This window comes from Lutjanus erythropterus, chromosome 23 (genome assembly GCF_056507025.1).
Source record: "Lutjanus erythropterus isolate fLutEry1 chromosome 23, fLutEry1.hap2, whole genome shotgun sequence".
Classification (NCBI taxonomy): Eukaryota; Metazoa; Chordata; class Actinopteri; order Lutjaniformes; family Lutjanidae; genus Lutjanus; species Lutjanus erythropterus.
The window spans coordinates 16,003,305-16,030,946 of NC_139339.1; the positions used below are offsets into that span (position 1 = coordinate 16,003,305).

General features: G+C 40.3%; 1 protein-coding gene across 8 annotated transcripts; it reads right to left on the minus strand.

Moving 5' to 3' along the window:
- Positions 1–178: 178 nt before the first annotated feature.
- On the minus strand, positions 179–27,260 carry arhgef11 (Rho guanine nucleotide exchange factor (GEF) 11). 8 transcript variants are annotated; one of them, XM_084712198.1, is made up of 42 exons: positions 25,407–27,260; positions 22,140–22,154; positions 21,782–21,873; positions 21,586–21,690; positions 21,103–21,152; positions 20,081–20,138; positions 19,765–19,964; positions 19,096–19,167; positions 18,732–18,839; positions 18,159–18,207; positions 16,999–17,036; positions 16,779–16,871; positions 15,033–15,101; positions 14,767–14,871; positions 14,375–14,473; positions 14,069–14,111; positions 13,752–13,848; positions 13,428–13,550; positions 12,744–12,767; positions 12,452–12,578; positions 12,033–12,126; positions 11,748–11,777; positions 11,183–11,315; positions 10,875–11,081; positions 9,979–10,026; positions 8,835–8,983; positions 8,570–8,710; positions 7,428–7,504; positions 6,539–6,664; positions 6,320–6,437; positions 6,059–6,207; positions 5,855–5,930; positions 5,034–5,216; positions 4,863–4,944; positions 4,644–4,724; positions 4,464–4,519; positions 3,674–3,808; positions 3,246–3,479; positions 2,380–2,487; positions 1,920–2,227; positions 1,244–1,376; positions 179–1,144 (listed from the first exon to the last, which is right to left on the minus strand). In XM_084712198.1, exons 1-42 carry the CDS (start codon positions 25,439–25,441, stop codon positions 1,095–1,097), a joined length of 4,320 nt encoding a protein of 1,439 aa, XP_084568324.1. In that variant the 5' UTR covers positions 25,442–27,260; the 3' UTR covers positions 179–1,094. The 8 variants fall into 8 exon arrangements, with proteins under 8 accessions (XP_084568324.1, XP_084568322.1, XP_084568323.1 ...); XM_084712196.1 differs by lacking the exon at positions 22,140–22,154 and adding an exon at positions 23,554–23,586; XM_084712197.1 differs by lacking the exon at positions 22,140–22,154 and adding an exon at positions 23,554–23,589 and having other exon boundaries at positions 21,788–21,873.
- Positions 27,261–27,642: the final 382 nt, after the last annotated feature.

Sequence of the window (27,642 nt, forward strand, 5' to 3'; positions counted from 1 at the left end):
TCTGTTATTTATCCTGTTTCTTCTCACTTGTCGTCAACATTGCCTGTCTTGAACCTTAACCCCCCCTCCAAAAAAAAACATCCTGAATCTCCCAAACGTCGACCTAAACCTCTGTGAATCCACTGAGCTTGTTATTTTAAATCGCTGAGATCCCTGTATGCCTGTGAAGCAGCGCTGAAAATAAAACCTGCCAGCATTTCAGTAGTAAACAGCGCAGTAGTGTTTCTGAAGCACGTAATGATCAATATGTTGCACTGATGCTTCCAAACAGCCGCCTTGCAGCTTAAAAAGAAGGCTTAAGGATGAGTATGATCATGTCAGTGTGGCTGCAACTCTTCCCAATGACAACAACGGTAGTATGTGCAGATATGAAGGTTTGAGATGAATGATATGGTTATGTGTGTGTGTGTGTGTGTGTGAAATTAGTTTCCTTACCCAGTGCAAATAACCTGAATTATATAGACACAGTCCTTCGGCCGTGGTGGCAGGTGAACTCAGTGTAAAGCAACCAATGTAGGGGGAGGGGACCCCCGGAGGCCAGTGGCATCTCCAGTCCCTGATCCGTCCACTGTAGAGGACGTACATGACAGAGGGATGCATTGTGGGTAAAGTGCAGGGGTGATGGGTCCCTCAGATTTTTCCTTAAATTAAACATTTCAACACTTTTCTGCTCCGTTCCTTCAACCAGCTCTTTAAAGCAACACATACGACTCATTTTCCTTCACAAAATATCCAACATTTTCTCCACTTTCGATTCTTCCAACTTTTCAACGCCAGTCAACTTGCCTTCTGCCTTTTTTGTTCCTTCATACTTTTTCCTCGCTCCATCATGGTCTTTAGTAGAAGTCAGAGGTTGTGCTGACTCTTAGAAATCCCAGCGAGCCCGTCCAGCTTCCTGGTGTCCCAGGGCAACAGAAGAAAAAAATAACAACAAAAAAAAACAGCCACGGTCCTTCCTAGGCTCTGTTCCGCTGACCAGTGCATGCAGGGACGAGGGGAGGCAAGGCCGAGGTGCCGGAGTCTGACAGTGGGTACGTGTGTGTGTCTGTATGCCAACAATCGCTGCAAGTAAATCCAGTCATCATGCAGCAATGTCAGAATCCAGTCGACTGAATTTTGGGCTCTGCTGGTGTGCCCTCTTTGCCTGGTTGGGTTCAGAAACAAAGATGTTATTTGCAATAGAAAGAAGAATTGCTACTGCATTGTTGTAAAGTTTTACGATGTAAATTCAGTTTCCCCTCACCGTCTCCTGAGCCACGATCCAGAGACGGTGTTCTGGAGACGGTGGCAGAGGGACACTGTTGGTCCTCTGATTCCTGATTGACAGTTGGCTTTCTGAGGGTCTTCAAAAGCTTGTGATGGGCCTTCTCTATTTCCTGAAAAGAGGTGAAGAGACATCAACCTAACTGTGGTAGAGGTAAAAACTCTTCATAACAAATTAATCAATAAATTACTGGAAACTTCGTGGCTGTTGTCTTGCACACGCAGGTTTTTTTTCAGTGCTGCAGAAAGGTCTGGCTCATTCTGCTTCAGGTTGTTTGTATTTCTTTAAACCAATCACAACCATTTGGGTGGTGCAAAGCTCAGGATCATTTGTACATGGAGGGGTGAGCCCTGCTATTAAAATGCTGTAATGCTGGCAAAAGAAAAAGAAGCAGTTGCTAGCTTGTTTACATTCCTACCATTAGTGACCAGCATAAGTTAACTTGCTACTTTCAGCATGTAGGTTGCTAGCTCGGAGGGTGTTGTTGTGTCATGTAGCAACAGGGAATTTGAAATCAGTATCACGCAGACAGCAAAAGGCTAGGCCAGATGCCACTGCAACTCTAATCTGCAGTGGTGGAAATGTGACCCCTGTGTGTTAAATTTCCCCTGTGTGTTAAATTTCCAGTTTTAGTAAAAACTGTGTGTAAACTCACTTTCAGCTGCCTCAACTTGCTCATCAACCCCTCGATCGTAAGGAAAATTTCATCCACATTTTTGATCACGTGGCTCTGGTGTCCAGCCTGCGATTGCCCCGTTTCTTCTTCCTGTTCCAGTTGCATAGCCTCCGATTGGTCACGCTCAGGACCGCAGGCGGGCGCGTCCTCCTTCGGCCGCGTCTGTGGTGACATCATTTCCTCCAGAGAATGAGGGAAGTGGCTGGCGGTAGGGGTGGGAGGGTCGTTGGGGTCGTCAGTGACGCTCTCTCCCTGCTCTGTGGGCATAACTAAGTAGAAAGTGTTCCCTGGAGAACAGAAAAATGAGAACACAGAATGCCGGTGGGTGATTTGATTATAGATCAAGTTCTACATCTATTATCTCGATGAATATTTCATGTAAATAAAACAACGGGCTTGTCTGATAAAAACAGCACTTGACCAGTTTAGTTATCATTACCCTGCGCAGTCGCCTCGCCTCTCGGCTTGGATGATTGGTCGGAGGGGAGGGTGACATCAGTGATGTCATCAGGGACAGAAGAAGAAGAAGAAGGACCCGCAACCACAGCTATGCACAGAGGATAGATGTGTGACAGAGAAAAGTGTTTTGTACGTGAATGCAAGAAGAGTGAAAAAGAGTGAGGGAGGACGTTGATATTGGGAGAAGTGTTTTGTGTTGTGAAGAGCAAGCAGACAAAAGATAAAGTGTGTAAAAAACAAAATAATGTATCACTGAGTGCAGAGAAAACATGCAAAGCAAGGCAGCCGTCAAAGACACCCAGATTTAATCCAAAATCAGACAGAAAGCACAGTGAGCAGAATTCACTCTCAGTTCAATCAACACCCTTCTTGTTACATGTTAAATCTTTTTTGTCATATGTTTTTTTTTGTCTGGTTATACTTTTACGTAGTTTTTTTTCCTCTTGTGTCTTGTTCATATTATTTACATCTTTTATGTTGTTTTTGTTGTCTTGTATCTTTTAACGTTACATTTTTTTCTTGCTACAACCTTCTTTAACACACCTGTTCTGAAAATGTAAGAAGAAAGTACCATTTTTTTGTTAAAATGTAGTGAGCAAAAGTAAAAAGCCAGAAAATAAATACTCAAGCCACAGTACAGCAAAGAAGTATTAGTACTTAGTTAATTCTCACCTCTGTCACAACCAAATATTCATCTCAAGAGAAACAAGCTTACGGTTGATATATCTTGAAACAAAAGTTTAACATTTTTATCTGAGAAATGAATGACCGGAGAGTGATCAGCCAGCCCAGCTGAAAAAACTTAAAGATCATTTTTTAAAAGATTTTCTCAATCAGATCTGTTACCTTTCCTCACAACCTGAACACTGGACTGCTCCACGTCCGGGGGCAGAACCTCTTCAGGCTCGACCTCCCATTCATCGGTGCTAAAGTTGAGGACCGTCTCAAGAGACTCTGGCCGCTGTCGTTCAGTGAATGAACTCCTTTCATTGGTCGTCTCGTTGGTGGGCGTGTCATCTGAGTCATGACTCCAACCGTCCTCCTCCAAATCTCGTAAGATGAGCTGCCTCAGTGTTTCAACTGTAGAGACATGAAAACAACAAAAAGAAAAAAAGGGTATGCTGATTACTAAAAAGCTTTTCATGAATGTATACTTGGACAGAATTACACCTGTTACATTAAACTAATTAAAACTATCTGTCCTAAAACAAAGGCAAGATATGATCAAAATACGATCTAACAGTTTGCAGAAATGGTGCAGTTTGTTTACTCACCATCTTGTAAAGCGGCCTCTGCCACACCAGCTGCTTTTCTGTCTGATTGGTCCGAAGGTGTGTTGGCTGAGAGCACAATGTCGTCGTTGGAGGAATGAGTCTCCATGGAGTCTGACTGATCTGTCATGGAGTTGTCTGGAAGATTTTAAACAGTCTGAGGTTACAAACAAAACAAATCATTAAAGCCTTTGTTTTTTTGACAAAGGGATCAAGTGTGCAGGACTAAAGTTCAACTGAGGTTTGCTGTGACATTTGGAATCTCAGAACACTGGATTCATACTCACACACATGAATTTACAGAGAAATGTGCTCCACTCAGAGCAGGACTGAGGAAAAACTGATTTAAATTGATTTCAGACTGCATCTAAAATCTCACACTGAGTGAGTAAAATACTGTGAGAATTCCTGATTCTCCCTTTTTGATTAGATTATTGAAACTGTTAACTCATTATGATTGATTTTCAGTTTAATAATGAAATTGTGACACTTGGCCTTGAAGCTATAGTAAAATTCAAGCCGTACAGGCAGTTTAGATTTTGTTCATTCTAATGCTGACAACACAAATGGCATTCTTTTGCTTCAGGGCCAGAGCCAATATTTCTCTCTATATATTTTTTTGTTTATTTCATTACAAAATATTAATGATTATTTCACTGTTTTATATTGCCTAGCCTAAAATATGACCAATGTGTTTTGGCTGTAGCTGAAGTCGTACCTTAAAAATAAGTGAATTCCCAATATAGCAAATGTCTCGATTTTGGAAAAAATATTAATTACCAGTGGTTATTACCTGGATAGACATTACTGCCCGTGGAGACTGGAGATGCACTGCCTAGACTGGGGGACCTGAAGAAAATACAAACACATTAAGAATAAATGTATAAAAGAAGAAGAGAAGCACATGAAACACCATCTAATAGAACACAAAACACACATTCCTTTATCATTTATAGATGGAAGATTTACTCACGATATAGGCATGGATCCATGATTGATCAGGGGAGATGAACCACCTGCTGATGCAATGGTCTTTTCAAGTAAATCTTTCCAGCTGCAGAAAAAAAAACAACAGTCAACACATCCTGCAGACATACAGTACAGAAAACCAGCCATTTCTGGATGAGGAAGAAGAACACGGATGGTCACTAAGCTTTCCTGAGGTAAATACCAGCTGTAAAGAAGAACTTACGTGTTTTTCTCTGATGACGTCCCCGCCACCAGCTCGTAGATTTGCCTCTCTGTGGTGCTGATGACATAGAGGGCTTTGTTGTCTGGAGAGAAACCACAGGATGTGATCAGGACCACAAAAAAAAGAAGCTATTTTTAATTTTTGCTTTCTTGGGCGTGCCAGCATAGGTACCTGTAGCTACTGAGCGGACCAGCAGTGAGTCCAGCTTCACCAGAGGGCTGAAAGAGGTCTTGCTGTCTCCACTGCCTCCACCGCCTCCACCCAGCCAGCGGGATGGATATCTGAGCTGCAGCCGGTCATCTGGGCCTCTCTGCAGGAGGACCAGGCAGTCTGACAGTAGCAGCGCTTGAATCTCTGATGGAGGGATACACAGACATTGGATTAAAGGGGTGTGAATACTGTTATTTCATTAAGGAAAACATGTAAGATTAAAAAATAAAAGCTTAAACAACATCTTGTTATTTTTGTTGACGAAAAAGGGAGACCAAATATAGTGTTGTGACTGTTTTTTATTTATTCATTGCAGCAGTTCCATATCAGGACTACACCAGCAGCATTATGAAGGCTGTTACCACTACCACTATTGTGTAGATTAGACTGACTGCAATGTTGACTATAACCTGATGACAAAAAAAAAAACTAAAATGTCAACTGTTTTCATGTCAAGTAAATTAATTATATTTAAAGCTCAATCGAGACGTAAACTGAATCTAAGTTTCCTAAAACAAATACATTGTGAGGCCAGTTTATTTTGGAAAAAATAACTGCTACAAACCAAATTGTTCAAGTGAAGAGTGGAACTGTATCAAACTCACCAATGTGACATATGTATATTACAGTCTCTAAATTTACTCTAAATCTAATTGTTTGGTTAAAAAGAATTTGAAATTAAAAAAAGACTTACATAGTGGGTGTTTTCTTTGATTAAGTTAAGACAAAAATGACAAAACTTATAGTAGAACTAATGTATGTGTCCATACAGAGGTACTCACCTATCTGCTTGTCTTTGTTGACTTTCCATGTGAGAGGACCTTCATGAATCATCCTCTTAGTGGATAAATCCAGACTCTGTGAGACAGAAGAAAGGTAAAAAGGGAGGAAAAGCTTCCATTAGACTTGGTTGGTGTCCTTCATTACAATGAGAGCAATGTGAACAAAACAGAAAGGTTAACCAAACTTGACTTGTATTTGACCACCTTGAATTGAGGGGCAGCGTCCAGCCTGCGCTGGTATTGGCTGAGGCGTTGCCGGTGTTCAGTTTCCCTGACAATCTCGTTGACGGCCTGCAGTATCCCTCGGCAACATGCCTGGGCTTGCTGAAGTGAGGGGAGGTCCAAAGAACCAACTAAACAAAAAAGAGGCATATGTGCTTTAAAAGTCTGACTTTTTAGACTTTTTTGGGGGGGAAGTGTTCTGGTTTTGATAGTTAGAATATGAGGCATCTCCTGACTCCTCACCCTCTGTATGTTTTATGATGTTATCCAGCAGCAGGGGGTACTTGGTGAGTCTCTGCATCTCTGACACCAGCAGGTCTCTGAGCTGCAGCCTCCGACAGTGAGGACTCGCTTCACACTCCTGAACAAATGTCAAAAACAGCACATAAGGAACAAGGCTAAAAGTACTAATGCAGCTACAAGTGTGTGTGTGTGTGTGTGTGTGTGTGTGTGTGTTTATACCTGGATGATGTGAGCGAAGCGAGGGTCTTTCCGTTGTTTGTTCTTGATGAGCTCCAGGGCCTGAGACTGCTGGCTGCACAGCTGGGATGCTTGTTCCTGAAACTCATCTCCAGCTGCACCTTCAAACTACAGATAACACACCATAATTAACACAATAAACGGTGTCAATTCTGTCAACGAAAATTTTGATGAGTTTTTTTTTTTATTAGTATTCCTTGACGTCCTTTTACATCAGATGGGAAGAAAAGGAAAACAGAGAAAAGTAAAGACAGAGGAGAGATGACCTATGGACACTTAAAGATGTGCGCTGAAAACACAACCAATTTGACACCTGAAAACACACCATCCCGCAGTGTCTGCCAAGGTAAATATCAGTTATTTATTTATCAGGTGCTGTTTTATTAAAACAGAGTTCAACTGAGTGAAACATGATGCCAATTTTAACAGAAGACCTCACTAATATATAAAAACCTGTTTTATCAGGGAATAAACATGGTCGGTGTCTGATAACCAAAACTGATGCATCAATTATGACTTTTGCATTAATTCTTATGGGATATGAAAGAACGTATCAGTAACAGATTCTTAGCCTCAATGACCAAACACAGTTCAAGGTATGCTTACTTCTCATTGGAATATTTACAGACAGGAGAAATATTTTTCGACAAAATGCATTTCAGCATCATGAAACTGCCTGAGAAAATTATGACTAAAAAAAACTGACTAAAATTAAAACTGAGGCTAACTAACACTGAAACTAAATTTCAAATTCTTGTCAAAATGAACACTGACACCACATATATGCATGCAGATGAACACCTTTCACATTACAGCAGAAATGAGATGATAAAAAGTGAGATAAAATGATGGAGGTGATGATTTCACTCACCCTGGACAGCATGATGTCCCCAATGTCCTGAACAATGGGGGTTTCTCTTCGCTTCTTCATCGCCTCACACAGACTCGCTGCAACGAAATGAAACAGGAGAAACATTAAAGGAGAAATATGTCACACCCCATCTTTCAAAAGTGAGTGTTACAGTCCAAAAAGCAAGTTAAAACCATAGATGGTATATTAAATAGGTTGAATCCCTATTTGCCAGCGACTTGTTTCCCCCCCACCCCCTCCTTCCCAGACTCTAAAGCTCAGGCAGGCTGTCTGTAGGCTGCAGGGACACTGAACAAGAGCACAAGACTGAAACTGAAAAGTGACAACGAGTCCCACGTTGTACGTTGATCAGCTGTTTTTAATAGTCAGTTGTTTGTCAATGTAAAGCTAAGCCTGTTATCCTGAAAATAAAAGCCCACTGCTCTGAAAATACAAACTTGGGAGTTTGAGTTTAGTGACTGACCGTCTTACTCTATGCATGACTCAATTAAAATATTGCTCAATTTAACTGTTACAAACATATACTCCCTCTAAAAGATTAGTGATGATGTCTCATGAATGAACAAACATTTACTCAATCAGCAAACATTCAACATTAATTTGAATGGGCAACAAAAACAATTTGTGTGTAACTGGAAACGGTAACATTCATCATGAGCTCAATTATTTCAAACACTACCAATAAGGTAATCGAGAAATCTACCTAAAAAGACATAAAACTATTTGCTAGTCTAGAATGGCGCTTGTATCACACCATATACTTCCATGACCTAAATTAAAGCCGAGAACACATATTGACTCAGTAAAGCGGCAGGCTGAGGTTTCATTTAACAGTTACGACCTTTGCTTAGTATTTGCTTTCCCTATTATTTACCCAGTGACATACAGACCTGGATACATGTTGACTCAAAGCACAAATGACTTAGGTGTGCAAACAGAACCAGAGCAAAAAGCAATGACATGAAAGTTCCTCTGTTTTCCATATTTAAACATTTCAAAGTTTCTTTTTTTTAAATTGGAAAATAGCCAAAAACGACTGCGACTTTAAGACCATAAACAGCTCATATTAATCCATGGCCAAAACTTATTATTCACAGCAAATACACAAACTGTATGTACATTTCACACACACACTCACTGACCGTGGAGTTCATAGACCTGGGGCAGGTTGGGGAAGATGCAGGCCAGCTCATCAGAGTTCAGCACAGACCTCATTTTCTGAAAAAAGACCTGGTCCAGAACCCTCAATGTCCGCAGGTGGGAGGCCTCGGTGGTGAACAGTTCTGATGATGAGGAGAGGGAAGGAGGAAGCGCAGATAATTAGATAATCAAACCCCTGATCTACCATTAAAGCACAATATTTCTTATTATGACTTTGAGCATGAAGTAGTAGCGCTCGACTCGTACCATATATGACGGCCTGTCTGTCGACCTCCCTTGAACTGAGCGTGGCGAGGAGCTGAGGAGGAACTGTGTCCTGCCAGTTCTGACCATCGCACACCTCCTCCTCTAGTGCTGCAGTGTCTGGCAACAGCGCCAATGGCGAGTCTACACTCCTGTAAAGTCACATGCACACATGCATAAACACAGGTAGGAGAGATGGAGAGACATGCACACGAACAAATGGTGGAAGAAAACAGATGTTGGTAGTATCAGTTAGTAGTATACTAATGCAGCTATGATAAAAAAATGTGTTTGTTTCTTGTGAACCAAACCAAGAGTTTTGCAGGTGGGAGAGAAGTCAGCCATTTTTATCTATATTTCCTGCCAGAGAATTAGTTAAAGGAATAGTTTGGGTTATGTGAAGTGGGGTTGTATGGGGTATTATTGATAATTATCAATGCATAATCCACAATAGATGGTGGTCAGCATGTTCCCAGTTTGGAGCAGCAGCAGGAGTCCCAGTGTGGAAAGATAAGCAAGGTACTGCTGTGGGCAGGATCATCAGTTTAAGTAGAATATTTTCACCACTTTGCCTTGTTGTCAGACAGCCTTTTCTTGACAAGAAACCACAGTTATATAAACTAAATATTGCTCTCTCCAAAGTAACAAAACTCCATTGGAAAAAAAACAGTAATTTTACATGCAGAACAATGGAGATGCTGGTCTACCTCTGTCTCAAACTGATAGCTTGTGTGTTTTATTGTGTGACTATAGTGTCATAAAAGCTTAGTTCAGATTTACCAGAGTCACACAATAGCACAATCAAACTAACAGATCAAGCCAGTGGTAACCCAGAAACTCCTAAATTCTGCAGGGTAAAATGATCACTTTTGCCAAAGCAGTGTGGTTGAACAAGCAATTGATATTTGGCTTATATAACAATGATGTCCTTTTGGGAAAGGCTTTCTGATGACAACGACAGGAGTACATTGTTTAGGTTCTGTGCTGACACTCTCTCTGCTCTCTGCTAAACTGGGGGTGTGTTGACTGCCATCAACTGTAGGTAATACACACACAATCAATAAGTGCCTCATACAACCGCACCTCAAATAATCTGATATCTACAAACTGATCACCAGTCGTCTATGGGGGTGACATGGAAACTCACCTGCGTCTAGACCGAGGGGTGTATGGGGGTGTAGGGTTCTCTAGAGACCTGAGTTTGAGAGAGAGTGGAGAGAGAGATTGCATGAGGTAAAAACCTACACTTTCAGGGGTAATGTCCGGGATGTTTGGGATGTAAAGCCCTTATTAAAGGGAAACTGGTGTTTTTCAACCTGGAGGTTTTCATCCTATGTTTTTGCATCTAAGTGACTAATGGGTACAACCATTTTTTAAACTGATCCAGTATTGAGGAAGTGCACTGCACTGGCAGAAGTTAAACTAAACTAAAATCTAATCTTTATTGGTACTGATTACCAACTGGTTAAAGTGTGTCCTCTAAAATTTCTTGTTTTTGGGAAGCATTATGGAAAGGATCACTACAGAGGTAATCCTATTTTAAAGAATTAGATATGCTTTATTTAAACAGAAACAGCTGTTTCATTGCTCTCACCAAACTAACGAGACTCTTAAACTTAAACATCATCACCTTTGTTCAAACGACACGACTGAAAATAAAATAAAAATGTTGCGTTTCATCTTTCCAGTGTTCCAACAATCACCAACTTGTTTGGTCGAACTACCATTAATTCACTGGGGTAAATGTGAAAATATTCTGGTTCTAAATGCCATTTCCTTTCGATGCTTCTCTAAAGTTCAACCTCCCTCTCACTCCTTAGATGTAACATTGTGAATTCCCCATTAATCACTTAAACACAAAACATGTCCAGGGTCCAGGTTAAAAATACCAAAGTCATCCTTTTAAGGGGAGAGTTTTGATTCCTTGGAGGTTATTTAATTAGTTTTATTATTTCCCTGCCTGAATGATGCAAAAAAATATCTGTATCATCTCGATAAAATTTGAGATGATGCTGTTTCATGTGAAAACAGCCTAATCTTTACCGTGCAGAGCTGCTGGAGGCAGATGACGAGGCGCTGTGCTGCAGTGGCCTGAGACCCGGCCCCTCCCTCTCCTCCCCGCAGTCCTCCATATCCACGTCGCTACGAGAGCGAGGGACAGACTCTGTCCCTGAGGCGACACCTCGCCGACGCCCTTCTCCCTGAGCCTTCAGCGACTCGCTACGTGCCAGACGCACTGAGACCGTGGGGCTGCACGAGAGGAAACGCAGCATTTAAATCACGAAGCATCAAACATTTTCAATGACGTGCTAGATGAGACTGAATGTACTACAGGTGTTCTTCAAAGCTACCTGTCCATGCAGTCTTCTCCCAGGCTGCTGGAGGAGAGCCTCTGGGGGTCAGCGGCGTCGCCTCCCTCCTCTCCCGTCGTCTCGGTGTGATTCTCAAACTGCTGAATGATGTTTCTCACACTGCCGGGACGGACTGCACACAGATATATTAGTCAGTTTCACGGTATGATAAATCAGTGCACACGCTCAGCAGAAAGTGTTGATGTGTAGAAAATGAGGTAGAATCTTCAAACCACGAACCCAATTCCACAAAAATTTGGATGGTGGGTAAATAAAAACAGAATGTATTGATGTGGGTTAAATGGTAACGGGGGATAATATCATGATTAGTTATTAAAGGGCCATCCTGGATAGGCTCTGTTGTTCATAAGCATGGATGACGTGTGGTTCACCACTTTGTGAAAAACTGTGTGGTCCAAGATAAATGTTTCTCAACTCAAAACTTAACATAATAAACGTTTTATGCAATGTCATGTCTTTTTTGGAATTGGGGTTGTACATACATTCAAAGCAAAATTGAACTCAAGAGTAAACACAAAAAAGTGAAATGATAAAATATATATACCTTCGGTGGGTGACAACGGGACATGGAATGCTACAAAACCAAAATGAACCAAACAGAAAACAATGAAATCAGAACAAGACAATGACAATTCCATAAATCAATAAATAAACCTGAAAAAACAATAAAAGGGCAAACAGAGGACAGCGAGAAATCAATATCGTCTGACAAACATAATGAGTGTGAGCGTCACATGTTAGCATGCCTCTAATGTGTTGTGCCAGTGTTCCAGTACTGTCAGATAGATTTTATCAGTCAGATAGATTGAATGTGTGTGTTTGTATTTACTGGACTGGGATGTGGTCCGGGGTTTGCCGATGTACTTCAGGATGGGGTTTCTCTTTTTATCTTCTCCATCTTTCTCTTTCTTGGTACCACTCAGCTGTGGACGGAGGAGCCACAAAGTCATGTCAAAAAATCAATGCATTAACTTTATTTGTATTCAATGCCTTTTATTAATTTATTTTTCTTTTTGTTAGTTATAATAGTACTTTCTTCTTTGCCATTTAAATGCAATTCTTAAAGAACAAGTTTGGGTAGCATTTTGGCTACCACAAAAATATAGAAAAATTAGAAAAATAGAACAGATTCCCATGTATAAATTTGCAAGTATATTTACTACAACCTTATTTGTACAGGTGTAGTTGCACATCTTTCCCATCTATAAGATAAAAACAACTTTTCTTAAGGACAGTTGTCTCTCTTACCTTCTTCGTCTTTAAGAAAGCGAGCCACTTCTCCTTCTCCGTGCTCAGACCGGGGAAGACCTTGGAGTCTCTCAGCTTGATACCAGAATGACGCAGGTACAGGAGCACAGCCGACGCCAGAGGAGAGCTGAGGAAGAGGAATGAAGGGGCGGAGAAAAAGAGACAGGACGAACATGGTGGAGGGAAACGTGAGGAGAATAGACAACGAGGAGGGAAACAAACAAAGACAAGGCGTTGAGACAGGTACTGCTGTTAAACTACACTCCCCTCCAACAGACAAGACAAGTCTTACCTTCTGTCCTCTTCGTGCTTTGATCTGCAGCGGAAACAAAAACAGAGACATAAAAAGGCGATTAACTCCTTCCACAAGAAACAACAGGCTTTCAAAGAGATGTCCAATTTAACTCCTCAAAGTTAAATCCACTTCATTCAGGTGCAAAGAAGGATTTAAGAAGCAGACTGTGGTGCGACAGTCATGTGACAGGAATCAGCGTGTGTGTATAAAGTGAGAGAGCTAAATGTCATGTGGTTTCCAGGCTCTGCAGTGGTGGTAGTGACCTTTGTTATGATAGCTTAGGTGAGCTCCTTCTGTCGCTTTGTAATAACAATTTTATTGGGCTCCAAACCTCTGACCCTGTTGCTAGGCAAACCTGGTCCAACAGACTGAGTGTGAGTGTGTTAAAATTCACTTCATGATATAATATATAATTAATTAACAAATTAATTTAAAGCCAGAAAATCTTCAAAATGACAGTTTTGGTCTATGTTTTGACATAAGAGAAAAATGTTAACAAATTCCAGAAAAAAACAGCCTAATCCTCTCTACTTTGACATCACTTAGATAAAGGTGAGTCAACTTGTCCAGACAATGACCCCGTGCCTTCGCCGTAAACCTAAACCTTGTTGCATATTTACAGTTTTTAGCAGCAGAAATAATATGATGTAACAGCAGTATTCAAGGAAGTCGCAGACTCACAGTATTTCCCAGAGGGCGGTGACCTGTCTGTCAACCACCTGTCTTTCTTTCACCGGGTCTCCATCCAGCTGCTGCAGGTCACCTTCTCCGAACAGAGAGCCAAGACCCATCATCTGCTTGTTCCTATGAAACACAAGTTAACAGGTTACTATAAACTTTTGAATATGGCTATTAAATATGTTTTGCTGCTGTACAGTAGCAGTACAGTGTTCAGATTTCTTGCTGGTAGCCCTCTCTGCTTCTACAAACTGGAGGCGGAGATACTACTATAGATAACACACTGATGGTGGAAAAGTACCCCACACAACTTAAGTTCATATGTACCTATAGTCTTGTATCTGGTCTTGGATGTCTGGCAGCACTTGTTGCTGCAGCTCTGACAGAGGTCCTCTGATGTCCTCCTGAGCATGAAGTCGACTCTCTGAAGGAACGATGGACACGACATTATGTCAGCGGTAACCCTCCTCACAAGCTTGCATAACAATTACAGCGTGTGTGGCTCAATGTTTGAATGAAATCAGTCAAAATTCAAGTTTTCACTGGATGATTTTAGCCTTACAAGAATAAAGACTTTACAGATCTTTGACTGAAGGCATAAATAACATACAAATGCAAAACTAAACTAGGATTTGTTGTCTTACCTATATCTGTGAGATACTCCTCTCGTACTTTGATTTTCAGGGGCTGCAGGAGAAAAAAGAAACTTAATTTTTTTTTCCTGTTTCAGACACTGATACTTTAATGTCACTGCAATAAGAGTAGATGCAGGGTGCATAAACATTTCCTTTTTCTAGAAGTGTTTAACATGATATTTGGAAAAGTGGTTATCATTTACATCATGTGTTACCAAATGAAGAACCAGTATTAATACATTACACACTAGCAGTCAATACAAGGGTGAATAAAGGACCGCGAATATAAAATCAGTAAAATACGGTGGTACATACAGCATCTGGATCCAAGAAATGGGAGCAGATCTGAGGTGCAAGTGCGCGGGCATCTTTAGGGCTGGAGCCCAGGTAAGCCTCCACCGACAGGTAAAACAGCTGTTGTAGACACACACAATGGTGAATGTGCACAAGCAAATTCAGATATACATAAAACACTGAGCATTTTATCTCAGTGAAACAACTTCTTATAACTGCACAACAGTAGCAAGCGGAGATGTTCATTAGCAGACTGCAGATAATCTCAAAATTCTGTTAAAATATGTGCTACATTTGGATGGAAACCTAGTTTTAGAGACATAAAGGATGATAGAAAATGTAAGGAGCGAGACCCAAACACTTTGTTCCATTGCAGCTGTATCAATCTAACATGAAATATGATGCAGACTGACCAGAGGGTTGGGGTCCAGAAGCTGGGTGAAGACGTATCTCATGAACACGGCCATGTGTGCTGGCCGTGACTTCAATAACTCGATGTCCTGGAATGGACCATCCATCTGAGAGAAAGACGGAGACAAAGAGGAAAAATGTGAATACTTGTAAAGAGGGAGGGAACAGCAAGATGCAGCGTCTGAAATGGAGGAAATTATCATCAGAAAATCACATGAATGCAGATCAAGTTGAGTCTGCTGGATACACACGAAAACATCCAACTCACCTCATTAAACGCATAGCCGTCATCGTCTTCATCCTCTTCCTCAGGGCCAATGATCTGAGCCTTTCCGCCCTTTTAGCACAGATGCACAGATTTTAAAAAAACGCAAAGCAATTGATGACACACAAGGAAACTTGACAGTTTTGCTGACTCATTCATGTATTGTACATGCAGTGCTCCGAGCAAAAGAGTCAGTGACGTGAAATATGAATCGAGGGTTGTGGTGATAAACTGTCTTCTCAGTCTCACTGCTTGTCTCATACATTTTAAACAGACACAGTGGTGCATGACAGAAAGGGAGAGGAACAAATGAAGAGGAAAGAGCAGAGCTACATGGCATAGTGTTGATGCAAACATGATCTTTGCATAAGCTAAAAATGGACTTGTATGGAGTATTTCATGTGGATTTGTATGAGGTACTTATTAATGGTGTATTACCTGCAGTAGATATACTGCTATGGACAGAGTCAGGAGCAGAATGTATTTTAGACACTTAAAAAAAAGGCTTGCCTTAAAAATTTTAAAAAACTTTACCTTGTCATCAGTCAGCCTTTTCCAACAGGAAACTGCTGTTATAATAGCCAAATATTGCTCTCTTTAAACCAACTAGGCTCCATAAATTTGTCATTTTACCTCACAGAACACAGGAGTCGTGGTTCTATCACTACCTTGATTTATTAGTTAGTTTGTGTCATTATTTGACCTTGGTGTTTTAAAAGGTTAGTTTGGATTCACTGATGTCCCACAATAACACCAACTAACTAACAGAACGATGCAGCGGTACAAGAGCAACTGACGCGTTCTGTGAGGTAAAATTATTGACTTCACCTGTTGAGTTTGGCTGGTTTGGAAAGGGTGATATTTTGCTCATATAGCAGCAATTTCCTGTTGGAAAAGGATGTCTCATAGCAAAGTTAAGTGGTGAAACTGTTCTAAATATAGCATACACTTAAAATGATATAGATTTTTTTAGGGGGCAACATTTTTGGTCTTCAAAATTCTTTTACTATATGTCTTATATAACAGTGACTTCCTGTCACAAAGGGCTGTCTGATGGCAAGGTAAAACCATGAAAATATTCTTAATATAGTCTTCACTTAAACTAACATTGATTTTTTTCAGGTACTCCTCTCTGCTTTTCCAAACTGCGAGCGTGTTGACCACCTTCTACGGTCATATTGAAATACACTGACTATTGATGAGTATAAGTACCTCACACAGCACCATTTTAAATAATCTAAACTATCTCTTTAAAGGGTAATTTGGATGTTGACAGTTATTACCTGTAGTTACTGACTTTAGTATAAGAAAATCAAAGATGAGTATTTTATCTTTGCTTAACTGAGGTGATTAATAAGGTAGTGTACTTTTAGATTTTGTAACATTCACATGCTACGATAATGAAACAAAAAAAAATATTTTGAAAATACAATATAAGCATAAATATTCAGAGTTTTCTCTCTCTGTCTGTTCTCTGTCTCTGTTATACCAGTGTGAATGGATGCAATGACTCATAAGCTGTTTTATTTTAGTAATTTGGAAGTCAATAATCTAGTCACCCTCACTGGTGAAGAAGAAGTCACTGTCAAACTCTGATTAACTTCTGCAACTCTGAGAGCTTCTCTACATTCAGAATCACCCCAGAAGAAGGGAGTGTGTGACTATACTGTGTGTTGACACTGCATGTGAGGATCTTAATGCCAGGGACATCAACCTTAAAGTGAATGCTAGTGCGTGTGTCCATCTCACCGAATCAGACAGGGTGTGTGTGTCGGAGTTCTGCCGTCGGTGTTGGGGGGTCCTGAAGGAGAATGAAGGGGAGGAGTGGGGACTCTCAAAGGCCTGGGGAAGGAGGAGGAGCAGGAGGGAGGACGAGGGGGACGGGATGAGTGGGACCATCTCATACACAAACACAAACACACACATACAATCTCACCAGTTTATGAAAAGACAAGACTGGACAGCCTACCTCCATGTCTCCTTCGCTCGAGTCCACTGATAGTCGACCTGCAAGAGCACAGAGCAGTTAAACACCACTAATAAAGCAACTTACACCATGAAAGATGCCTGTGTTTTTAGTGTATATGGCCTTGAAGGTAAAGAACCTTGTTTATTACCTTCAAGGGATCATTTGGATTATCACAAATGGTGTTTAATGAGGTATTCATTAGTCAGTGTACTACCTACAGTAGACAGCAGCTGACACATCCCAAGTTTGGAGAAGCAGAGAGGAGTACCAGCACAGAAGATAAGCAATGTACTGCTGTGGACAGGTTCAGCAATAAAAGTTATTTTAGTCAATCAATATCAGTTTAAGTGGACACTATATTTAAAATATTTTCACCACTTTACCTTGCAGTCAAGACAGCCTTTTCCAATAGGAAAGCACACTCCATTTGCAAAATCAGTCATTTTACCAGGGAGAACACAGGGCTTGCTTATCTATTGCTGCCTTGAACTGTCAGTTTGTTTATGCTATTGTACAACTTCTGTGTTAGTTTGGATTCACCAAAGTCACACAATATCACAAACAAACCAAAAGATGGAGGCTGCAGTAGAGAACCACCTCCCGTGTTCTGCAAGGTAAAATGACTGATTTTGCAAATGGAGTTTGTTTGATTGATATCTGGCTTATATAATGGCAAATTTTTGTCAGAATAGGTCATCTGATGGCAAGCTAAAGTGGTGAAAATATCCCAAATATAGTGTGTACTTAAACTGACAGTTTTTTTTTAGGTGTCTAAAATACGTTTTGCTGCTGCTCCTGTCGACACAGCAGCAGTAAACTGCTGTGGACAGCTGTGCTGGAATACCTGCTGCTTCTCCTCTCGGGTGTCGACTACCATCTAAATTAGGTAATACACTGACTATCGATAAGTGCCTCATACAAACCTACTTTAAAGAACCCAAACAGTCCCTTAAAAATGGCTATATTATTTTTTTCTAGTGGCTTACTGTAAGTATGAAATCTTATACAAAAAAATTATGACGTCTCAATTTCTTTTACCCATTTCTGTGTATTTCTGGCTGATATGTAAACTAATTAAACCAGGAACTGTTCATGCTAAACATCAGGTCCAATGTGAAGCTTTGTCAAGTTAAACAGGTAAAATATGAAAAGTTACAAACCTTCTCCTGCAATGACGTAGCTTGTAATGGATTCTGATCGTGTTCCCTCCTAGAGAAGCAGAAAAAAAACATCTGTCATCTGATTTTCTCACGGTTTGGTTTGGTCTACATTATTAGTCTACAAATGACAGTAACTTTGCTGCTCTTGACATTGTTTTGAGTTGTTTATTGTATTAGAATAGACAGACAAGAGCAACAGTCCGTCAATTATATTCTCAATTCTCAATACTACAACTGACCAAATCTAACTTAAACTCAGAAAAAAAATGTTTTGCATCTCATTGACTATTAATTGATTAATCAACTGTTAACATGTTTAACTATTGGTTAACGAAAATGTAGAAATTGTGCAACCTTGAACTTAGCTGAATTTATCTGGTCACATGAAAACAACAGTGATTTGAATATGTGCTTTTATTTGAGTTTCTCATCAGTGTGTGACCTGGTATCACACTTTAAAATCCAATTTCCATCTTCTATGCTGGTAAAACAAAAAGTCAAAAAAAAATTGAGAGATGTTTTCTGTGAGTAAAGACAGCCTATAAAAAAATAAAAAACATCACATCTCCTCACCAGGTCCTGCTGAATCTTGACTCTGACTTGGTGAGCTCTCCTCTTGGCACTTTCAATCCGCTCCTCCAGTGATGGCGATGGGTTCTTCAACTGCTCCTCCATCAAGTCCTGTAAAATGGTCAGGTCTGGTTAGCAAAGGCAGATTTTAGCCACACAATTTCATTGTAGCCAACTATGCAGATAACATGATGCAACAAGGGGTACAACACTACAGTATATAACAATGAGAGACATTATGAATTTTTAAGTAGAAATTCTCTACTTGCTTTGGATCTACAGGAGGAAGCAGTCAAAGATCAGAACGGTACCATGAAGTGTGGAGCGTTTAAGTTCAGGGACAGCGTGTTTGTGTAAGTGTGTGTACCTGTAGTTCAGCCTCTTCCTGCTCCAGCATTTTCCTGAGTATCTGAGTGGCATGTTTCTGTACTTCTGGGTCCTAAAAAACACATTGACAACAAAAATTGCAAATCACTTATCATAACAACCCCACTTAGAAAAATCCTAATTATCCCTTTCACATTTGCTTCCCTCAGTAGTGACGCAAAATGATAGTTCTTGCCTTGTCATGCACATGAAAACAACCATTAACGTTGAACCCTGAGTCATTTCCCAGCTACCTGACTCATTTCCCAACTACTATGGGTCAGAACTCTACTTGCTCAAGGTCAATTTTTACTGTACAAATTGGCTTACTTGTTTGCAGTTATCAAATAACAGAGAGATCTGAGTAACTGTCATATTAAATCATGGGCTGCAACATTCAGAAAAAACTGAAAAATGTCCACCCCAGTTTTTCAAAGTCCAAGGTGATTTCTTAAAATGCCTTGTTTTGTCAGTCTTAAACCAAAAGGTAGTCATGAAAGTAAACAAAGTAAATCAGGAAATCTCCAAATTTGGGAGGCTGGAAACATTTTCCAACATTTTTACATGAATAATTACTTTAATGATCAATCAATTATCTAAATAGCTTAAATAGTTTAATCCTCACTGCTGAGCCCTGTGAGTGTCGACTAGGTAACATAAAGCCATTCACCTGTAGTGGTTTGGGTCCAGTGATTCTTTGGGAAGGGGTGCTGCTCAGCCCAGAGGGCAAGGGTGGAGGTGGGGGCGGTGGAGCCTCCCCACCCAGAGACGTTCTTTGATTGGGTGTGAGGTCAGTGGGGAGGGGCTCTAATGGCAAAGAGGCGGTGGAAGGAGGTGGTCCTTGTAGTGTCAGGGCTACGTACGTTCCAGCTGTGGGGCGATTGAATCAGATGAACACAGGCATAAGAACAGAAACATACCAAACATGCTTTTTTTTTTTTTTTTACAGCAAATATACAGAATAATCACACTCATTTCAAACTCACATTTAATGAGCTTCACCACCTCCTGATGGGACATGGAAGACACCAGCGAGCCGTTCACCTGAGAGACAGAGACGATGAAAGAGTGTCAAGTCAGCCGCACTAAAAATCAATAGACTGAATCCCAATGTTTGTTTACAATATCTCCTGTATAGAAAACATACATACAACCTACTGGCAGCAACATGTTGAATGTTTTCTTTTTTCATGATGTTATTAGATGTATACATCTCATTCATCTAAAATACATGTTTTATGCTTTCACTAATGTTATGTTAGAGAGCTAATTTACTGTTGGGCCAGAGACTAAAGAAAATAACAGTTTGAGTTTACCAAAAACCAGCAGTTAGACTGTGTTCAGATCAAGTCAGGTGTTGTGGCGATAACACAGGGTTGTGTGGCAATGAGGGTCAATTAAGGGGGGTTTATTTGTGCTTTGAACATAGTCATTGAGAAACAATCAGAAAACAATTTAGGCAAGAGCTTCTGATTGACTTTCCTGCCCACCTCTCCAGCTCCTCAGTCTCTACCATGTTAGACTGCCCCTTTGTATTCTTTCTCTTTCTCAAAAAACAAAAAAGAAAAAAAAACTAACACAAACCAAAGGAAGCTTCTTGCTATTTTTCAACATAAACTCCAAGCAAAGATACAACTTGGAGAGTATCATCATCTAATCCATGAACTCCGCCTGGATAGCACCCAGTTTCACAGATATTTCAGGCTGAGCTAGTCCAGCCAGCAGAAAAATGTCACTGCTGCATTGTTTATCAAAGACACGTGCCGAGTAACACAGTACTTGAAATAAACCGCAGCAGAAACAGCAGCCAGACCACCATGTTTAACACGTGTCTTCAACATTACAGTCACAGCTGAATATGGCAACAGAAATTGACACGTGTTGATTTCACATCTCACCACAATTCAAATCAATCAACCAAGAAGTCACTCTTGTTGTTAGTGCAATATCATGTTGATTCAGTCTGAAACTCTCAGATTCAGTGTCTGTGATGAAAAGTTGTAAAAACCTTTATGATTCGGTCCCCTTCTTGGACCCCGGCCTTGACTGCTGCACCACCTGTGAAAAGAAGTACAGGCATACAGTACATACAGTGTATACTATATACTATATACAAACAATATATTTACCATCATTCTCATCAACATCTTATATTATATTTGGAAAATACCCTCCGAAATAAGATGATGTTTTAGTCTTTGATTTGATTGGACCTTCAAATCCATAAAATGTGTAGTTGGTAAATTAAGACAAATATTTTCTATTTATTTTAGGTTGTGTTTAGGTTGTTTTTCCAATACCTGGGAATGTACTTTTATTTTCTAAACTGTATATGAACATTTAAACACAAGATCTGTCAATTTAAACATATTATTGTGTGAAAAATGGAGGAAAACCAACTTTTTAGGGACATTTTTTGGAGCATTTGTCTGTAAAATCAAGGAATAAGCAAGTGCCAACATTAAATACATGAGCTGTGCACGTGTCTCACCTGGTCGGACATTCTGCACAAGCTTGACTCTCTCTCCACAAACTGTGAAGCCGAAACCGAGCTGGTCCTTCTGCACGACCACACATCTCTGGACAAGCCCAGGACCTAAGAGAACAGGGCAGAGGGAGCGTAAAGGGATGTTTGGCAGGTTCTTAAACTATAAAAACATGAACAAGTTTAGGGATGTCGCAATTACCCGTACTCTCGGCAGGGATGTCAGTTGTTGGCTCCCTCTGTTGGGTTGCAGAGGATTTGCGCTCTGAGTCCCCGATGGTCAGACTGCTGAGCCTGGGTTTAAGAGATGACAGAAAGAGAAGTTTAGTATAAAACAATACTGAATAATGTGACTTAGAAACGGCTTGTTGGACTGGGAGAGGGAAGCTCTAATGGGAAAAAATGAAAAGAAGAAGGATCATTGAAAGGGTGATGAATAAAAAGTGATGGAACAGGGCAGAGAAAAAGGGATGTTTGTGACTAGAGACAGAGTAACATGAGAGGAGAATATGAGAAAATGCATAAGAGGCAGCAAGAAAGCAGTCGACAGGAAAACTCACCACGCAGCAAAGGGGCTGATAGCGAAGCATGACAGAAAAGGAGGAAAAGAAGCAGATAAGGGGAAAGGGGGGTAACAGAGAAAAGAGAAAGAAGAAATTCAGAATGAGGGCCAATCACAAAGTACAGGACACAGAGAAACTGACCAAGAATTCAAATCATCCCCACGCCCTTTATACCTTTACAGATTGTAAAAACTGAGAGCAGCCTTGGCTTGCAAGAATATATTTATTTAAGGGTGTATGACGCAAACACACACACAGTGTAAACATTGAAGTGATTTGGTGCTATTCCAGAGGTCCAACGACTGGTTGGCTTGAAGGGACAACTGACTCCAAAACAAAGTGAAACCATCCAGATAGAATAACTGTGATTTACAAAAAGCTGGAGATACTGAGCTAATGTGCCTGTAGAGCCAGTTAGTCCTGAATCAATAAGTCAATTCATGGCAAATATTGTAAAAAAAAAAATACTAAACACCCATAAATTAGACACAAGTAATCTCTTATGTCAATTGTTAAACTGCTTCTAGCTATTTTGCTATTTTTCCATACACCATCAACCTGCAAAAGACCACCTTTCAGATTGCTCTCAGAAATCATAGACATTGTGTCCTCCGGGCTAAAGAGGAAAACAACTATCCAGATTGTTACCAGCGCTAACTTCAAAAGCCAGCATCTGGTCTCGGGGTGTGTTAGTGCTAATGGTATCATGGCTAATTGTCACATCTGTGAAGGCCACATTAATGCTGAAAGGTATATACAGGTTTTGGAACAACATATATTGCCATCCAGACAATGTCTTTTTCAGAGACATTCCTGCTTATTTCAGCAAGACATTGCCAAGACAGATTCTGCATGTGTTACAGTAAAGTTACAGTATAGTAAAAAGAGTTCAGGTATTAGACTGACCTGCCTGCCAACCAGACCTGTCTCCCCTTGAAAATGTGTGGTGCATTATGAAGCCCAAAAAGCAGAATTCAGAATGTATGAATGCATATTTACAAAAAACCTACAAAGTTAATTTGTTTTAACAATAAATGTATTGTCTTTGTACTGTATTCAATTGAATATAAGCAGAATGTCACAACTTTTTTTTGGAACTGGGGTTCTACCTGCCAATATTGACACGATTAAGTAGAGCCATGATGTGACTGATCTACTGAGTTTCTTCTTCAAGGCCATTATAAAACTCAGTGTTCTTACATGACTTACATGGATTTACACGAAGTGGTACATGCTGATGTTCTACAATACAATATGAGTATCTGCAGGTCCTTCATGCTGGGTGCCTGTTGCTCCACTCCACCTACACAGTTACGTCAAGCACCCTGAAATATGCTGCCTCAGCTGTACAATCTGAAGGTGTCATTAACCCCAAACCCTGACATAAGCTCTCACTGGACAGCTGTCCTACCTGAGCAGGTGGGCGTTTTTCTTATTGGCTGCCCTGCTGTCACATGACACACACACACAGACACAGTAGTGGGCACGTGCACGAGAACAAACACAGGAAAAAAGTTGATAGCAGGAGAAACAGGAAAGACACATGAGACACAGATGCATCTAAACAGACAATCACATCACAGAATCACAGTGTGGGGCTACGTATGTGATGATGACTGACAGTAACAAACAGGATGAGCTACAGCACAACAACTTTTAGCAGAGGCAGAGCTACGTACAGCAGGTGAAGAGTCACAACACAAGACCCAGGCAACAAATACACACTGAAACTCATCATAAATAAAAGTTATGGGGATCTTTTGGAAACCTACATCTCGATCACGATTCTTGGTGTCATAATTTGATTTTGAAGCTCTTGCACCACTGGAAGGCAATTTGAAATATAGCTGGCAGTCGGGTGAAAAATTTGGTTATTTGTACACAAACCAAATGGCTAAAAAATTTACCAGCCACTCAATAGTTTAATATTGCTTTTTGGCTGATGATGAGTGAATGACATCTACCAGCCACTTGCATATTTTATCAGCATTTGGCTGGTAGTGATTTTTCTTTCTTTTTTTGACAGTAAAGCCAAGTAGTCCCAAAACATGATGAAGGTAACTTTCTAAATGATCAAGAAAATATAAAAAGAAATGTGACTGAGTGTGAATTTGGAAGTATTTTACAAGTCTTCTGTCTGTATGAAAATAATGAAATGAATGTGTAATTTACTGTCCAGTGTCACTAGTTATATATTTCGGGGTGTTTTTGTCAAAAGAGAGATTAATGCGTGTGCTGGTGTTTTTTAAAGTGCTGCAACATGAGCTGTTGTGTATTGGTAAGCAGGCGTTATATAATAAATTTATTTTGATACATTTCAATATTGTAAGCAAGACAATGTTTTTGCAGAGGGTTTTTACAACTAATTTTAGGAAAACTGTCATATTAAAATGAACACACCACCACATGCATAAAATCTGAGTAAAATAAGTTTACTTTTGTATAAATACATTTGTATTTATAACGCTCACTGTAAAATCCATATTATAGCACCACTTTTTGTGCAGTCTGAGCAAAGCTATGTGCTTATTTCTTCCTGTTTCAGTTTGAGGTTTTACGCTAGAGAGAACAAGTGAAATGGCTGAAAATCATAAATGACCTACACTTTTTTCATGCAAAGCTATTTATGAATCAGTTCAATCCAAAATGTGCCCAAATGCTTGTCTTTATTTGGAATATGAACCAAGTTCTTTTTTCATCACACCAACAAAATGTATTAACACATACATAAATTGATTTTTGAGGCATCTGTGAATCGATTCACAACCTCAGAAGCAGGGCACAAAATTAGCACCAGCCACATGCTGATAGAATATGGAAGTGGCTGGTGATTTGCTTCACTTACCAGCCCAAAAAAACAATTGTAATCTACATTCATTAGCCATTTGGCCAGTGAACAAAAAAGTTAATTTTGAATGGAGGATCAGAATCACAAGTCTTACTTGCATTTGTTTCCCTCCACCCATTATAAATACAATTGCAAAATCTTCTGTTTTAAGTTGTTTTGAGTACGACTTTTCAGGCTGCTACTATTGTGATGCATACAGTATTTTTTCTGTCTCTTCGTTCCAGAGGGCAGTTTAATCACCTCCCCGTAAACAGCCTGTCTGACTAGTATTTCCAGTGGCCAGACTGGACCTCAGCCAGATTCAGACATGTCAATTGGCTGATCTGGGAGTACTACATTTTTGAGCAAGGCGTTAAGATGTATCCTTAACAACAGAAACAGAAACTGTCCGAGTGTAGTGGAAGCAAGGCTCCTACCTGTCCAGTGTAGAGGTGGGTTGGCGGAGACTCATGTCTGCAGCCTTGTTGACACTCCTCTGCTTCCTGGTGCGGGGATCAACACTGTCACTGGGCCTCTTTTATCATCATCCCCATCATCTCTTTCCTCGTCAGTTTTCAGTCCACACAATGGGGCTCTATGTTGTGCTTTGATCAGATCTTCAAGCTACTTGGAAAATGGCTCAGATCGGACAGAGTACTCCTCATGTTCCCATCCACCCCAGTGGTTCCAGTTAGGTGTCTAAAAAGAAAGTCCTCAGTATCCCTATTCGCTAGGTTACATTAGTGGTTAAAAATAAATACTAAAGCTAACAAAAGGCTGTTAGTGGCACGATGTGGGTTCAGCTGTAGTGGAAAATGGATAAAGGACAGTCTGCTGCTTCCTCAGAGGTCATCAATCATGAATGAATGGCTGATACGTCTCGCTATGCTGCAGGAGGTCAACAACTCCCATGCCTTTCAGTGTCTGTGCAAAGCTTATTCCTGGGACATAAGTTCAAAGTGACTAGGGCTGCAACTAATTATTATTTTCATTGCCAAATAATGTGTTGATTATTTCCTTGATCAATCAATTAGTTTTTTGGTTCTTATAATGTCAGAAAGACATTAGAGAGAGAAAAAAGAATCAAACCAATTAATCTCTAAGTAAAACTGGTGTCAAGATGATTTATCGTTGCAGTTTTTGTTTATCTTGATATGATATTTAAGTTAGTGGACAGCCTGCAATGAATTAACTAACCATAACCTTACACACAGTCAGACTTGTTTACATGTTTGTGCCAACCTAAATAATCCCATTCAAACTACGCACTACCTGAATGTCTCAGTTTCTCAGTGATATGCTTGCATAGATTATGTTAACCTCTAACATGAATGCCTAGTGTGATTTTGATAGTGTTAATATCTGTATTGATGTGTCTGTGGCTGGCTAATGCAAATTATTCCACATATTAAAAAAACGTACCTCAGTTTGATAAGGATAAAAGCCAATTACCACACAACTTCAACACGCTACCAAGCTAACAGTAACTGTAACTGGCAGAAATTCACATGCTAACATAGTGTAAACAACAGCCAACCCAGACGCTACTGTTGGCTAACGAGCTAGCTAGCTAATTAGCAGATTACCCGGCGTTCGCTAACTAGCCCTGCCGTCGGGCTTATTAAGAAGAGAACACAGTGCAGAATTCAAGTAAAGGGTGCTTCTTGTGATTTATCCAATGAGCTGACTAGGGAATGATAACCACCATCTGAAGCGGCCTGCTGTATCAGGCTAGCGTTAGCTTCCTGCAGTTAGCTCTACACAAGGCCCAGTTTCAATCCGCGGCATTGCGTTGAAGCTCAAGCCGCCCAAAAGCACCGTGGGTTCGTATTAGCTGCGCCAGCGAGACGGTCCTTTAGCGGTGTCTAGCTAACCTGCTATGTCTGCAGGGTGAAAGTCCAGCATGACTTCAACTACATGCGAAAGTGGTCGAGATAGTAGTGTCAGTCCATGCAAATTCCAGCCCGATATATCCCAGAGTTCCGTTTTGGTGCAAATTCAAGGACTAAAGCTGCATGTTAGCCAGCTAGCTAAAAGGCAATACGATTCCAGTAAAGCTCCACCTCAGGTCTTTTTCCCAAAAACAAGTCACAGTGGTAAAATCCGGATTTGCTTCTCTTTCTCTCGTGGTCTGCCAGAAGACTCAAAGGGTAATCACAATCGTTGCATGTGCTTATTGCCCATTTAAAATTCCATTTTTTTTAAATAATGATCTCTGCTGTGTTGTTGTCCTGCTGTCTTGACTGGCTCCTGATCCACCACCATGTTCTCAAAAATCATACAGTACAAACATAGTAAAACAGCGCCTTCGTCTGGATGGACTGCGGTACTGCAGGTGGAGTGACGCTACTGACCACAGACACATGACGACCAGGAAGTTACAGAAAGCTGGAATATCAATAATTGTTGTACACAGCAAATTCTGGTCTTTGGAATTAACTCTCGACCATCAAATACACTTTGATCAGAGATAAATACTTTTTCCTGGGAGTTCAACTTTTTACACTATTCTGGAGGTAAAACTGAACTCTGTGGGAGTTAAAATGCTAAAAAAGACTTTACCCTATAGAGTACTCTATTACCTTTTACCCTGTAGAGTAAAATATAACTCTAACCTTTAATGTGAACTCTTTCATAGTGCTTACAGTCAACACTTGTGCAGATATTATTTCA

Coding starts and splice junctions, on each gene's coding strand:
- arhgef11 (XM_084712195.1), bottom strand. CDS start 25,441: ATGAGTCTCCGCCAACCCACCTCTACACTGGACAG. Junction 4,945..5,033: donor GGTCCGCTCAGTAGCTACAG/GTACCTATGCTG, acceptor GTTTCTCTCCAG/ACAACAAAGCCCTCTATGTC. Junction 3,480..3,673: donor AGAGGCCGCTTTACAAGATG/GTGAGTAAACAA, acceptor ATGTCTCTACAG/TTGAAACACTGAGGCAGCTC.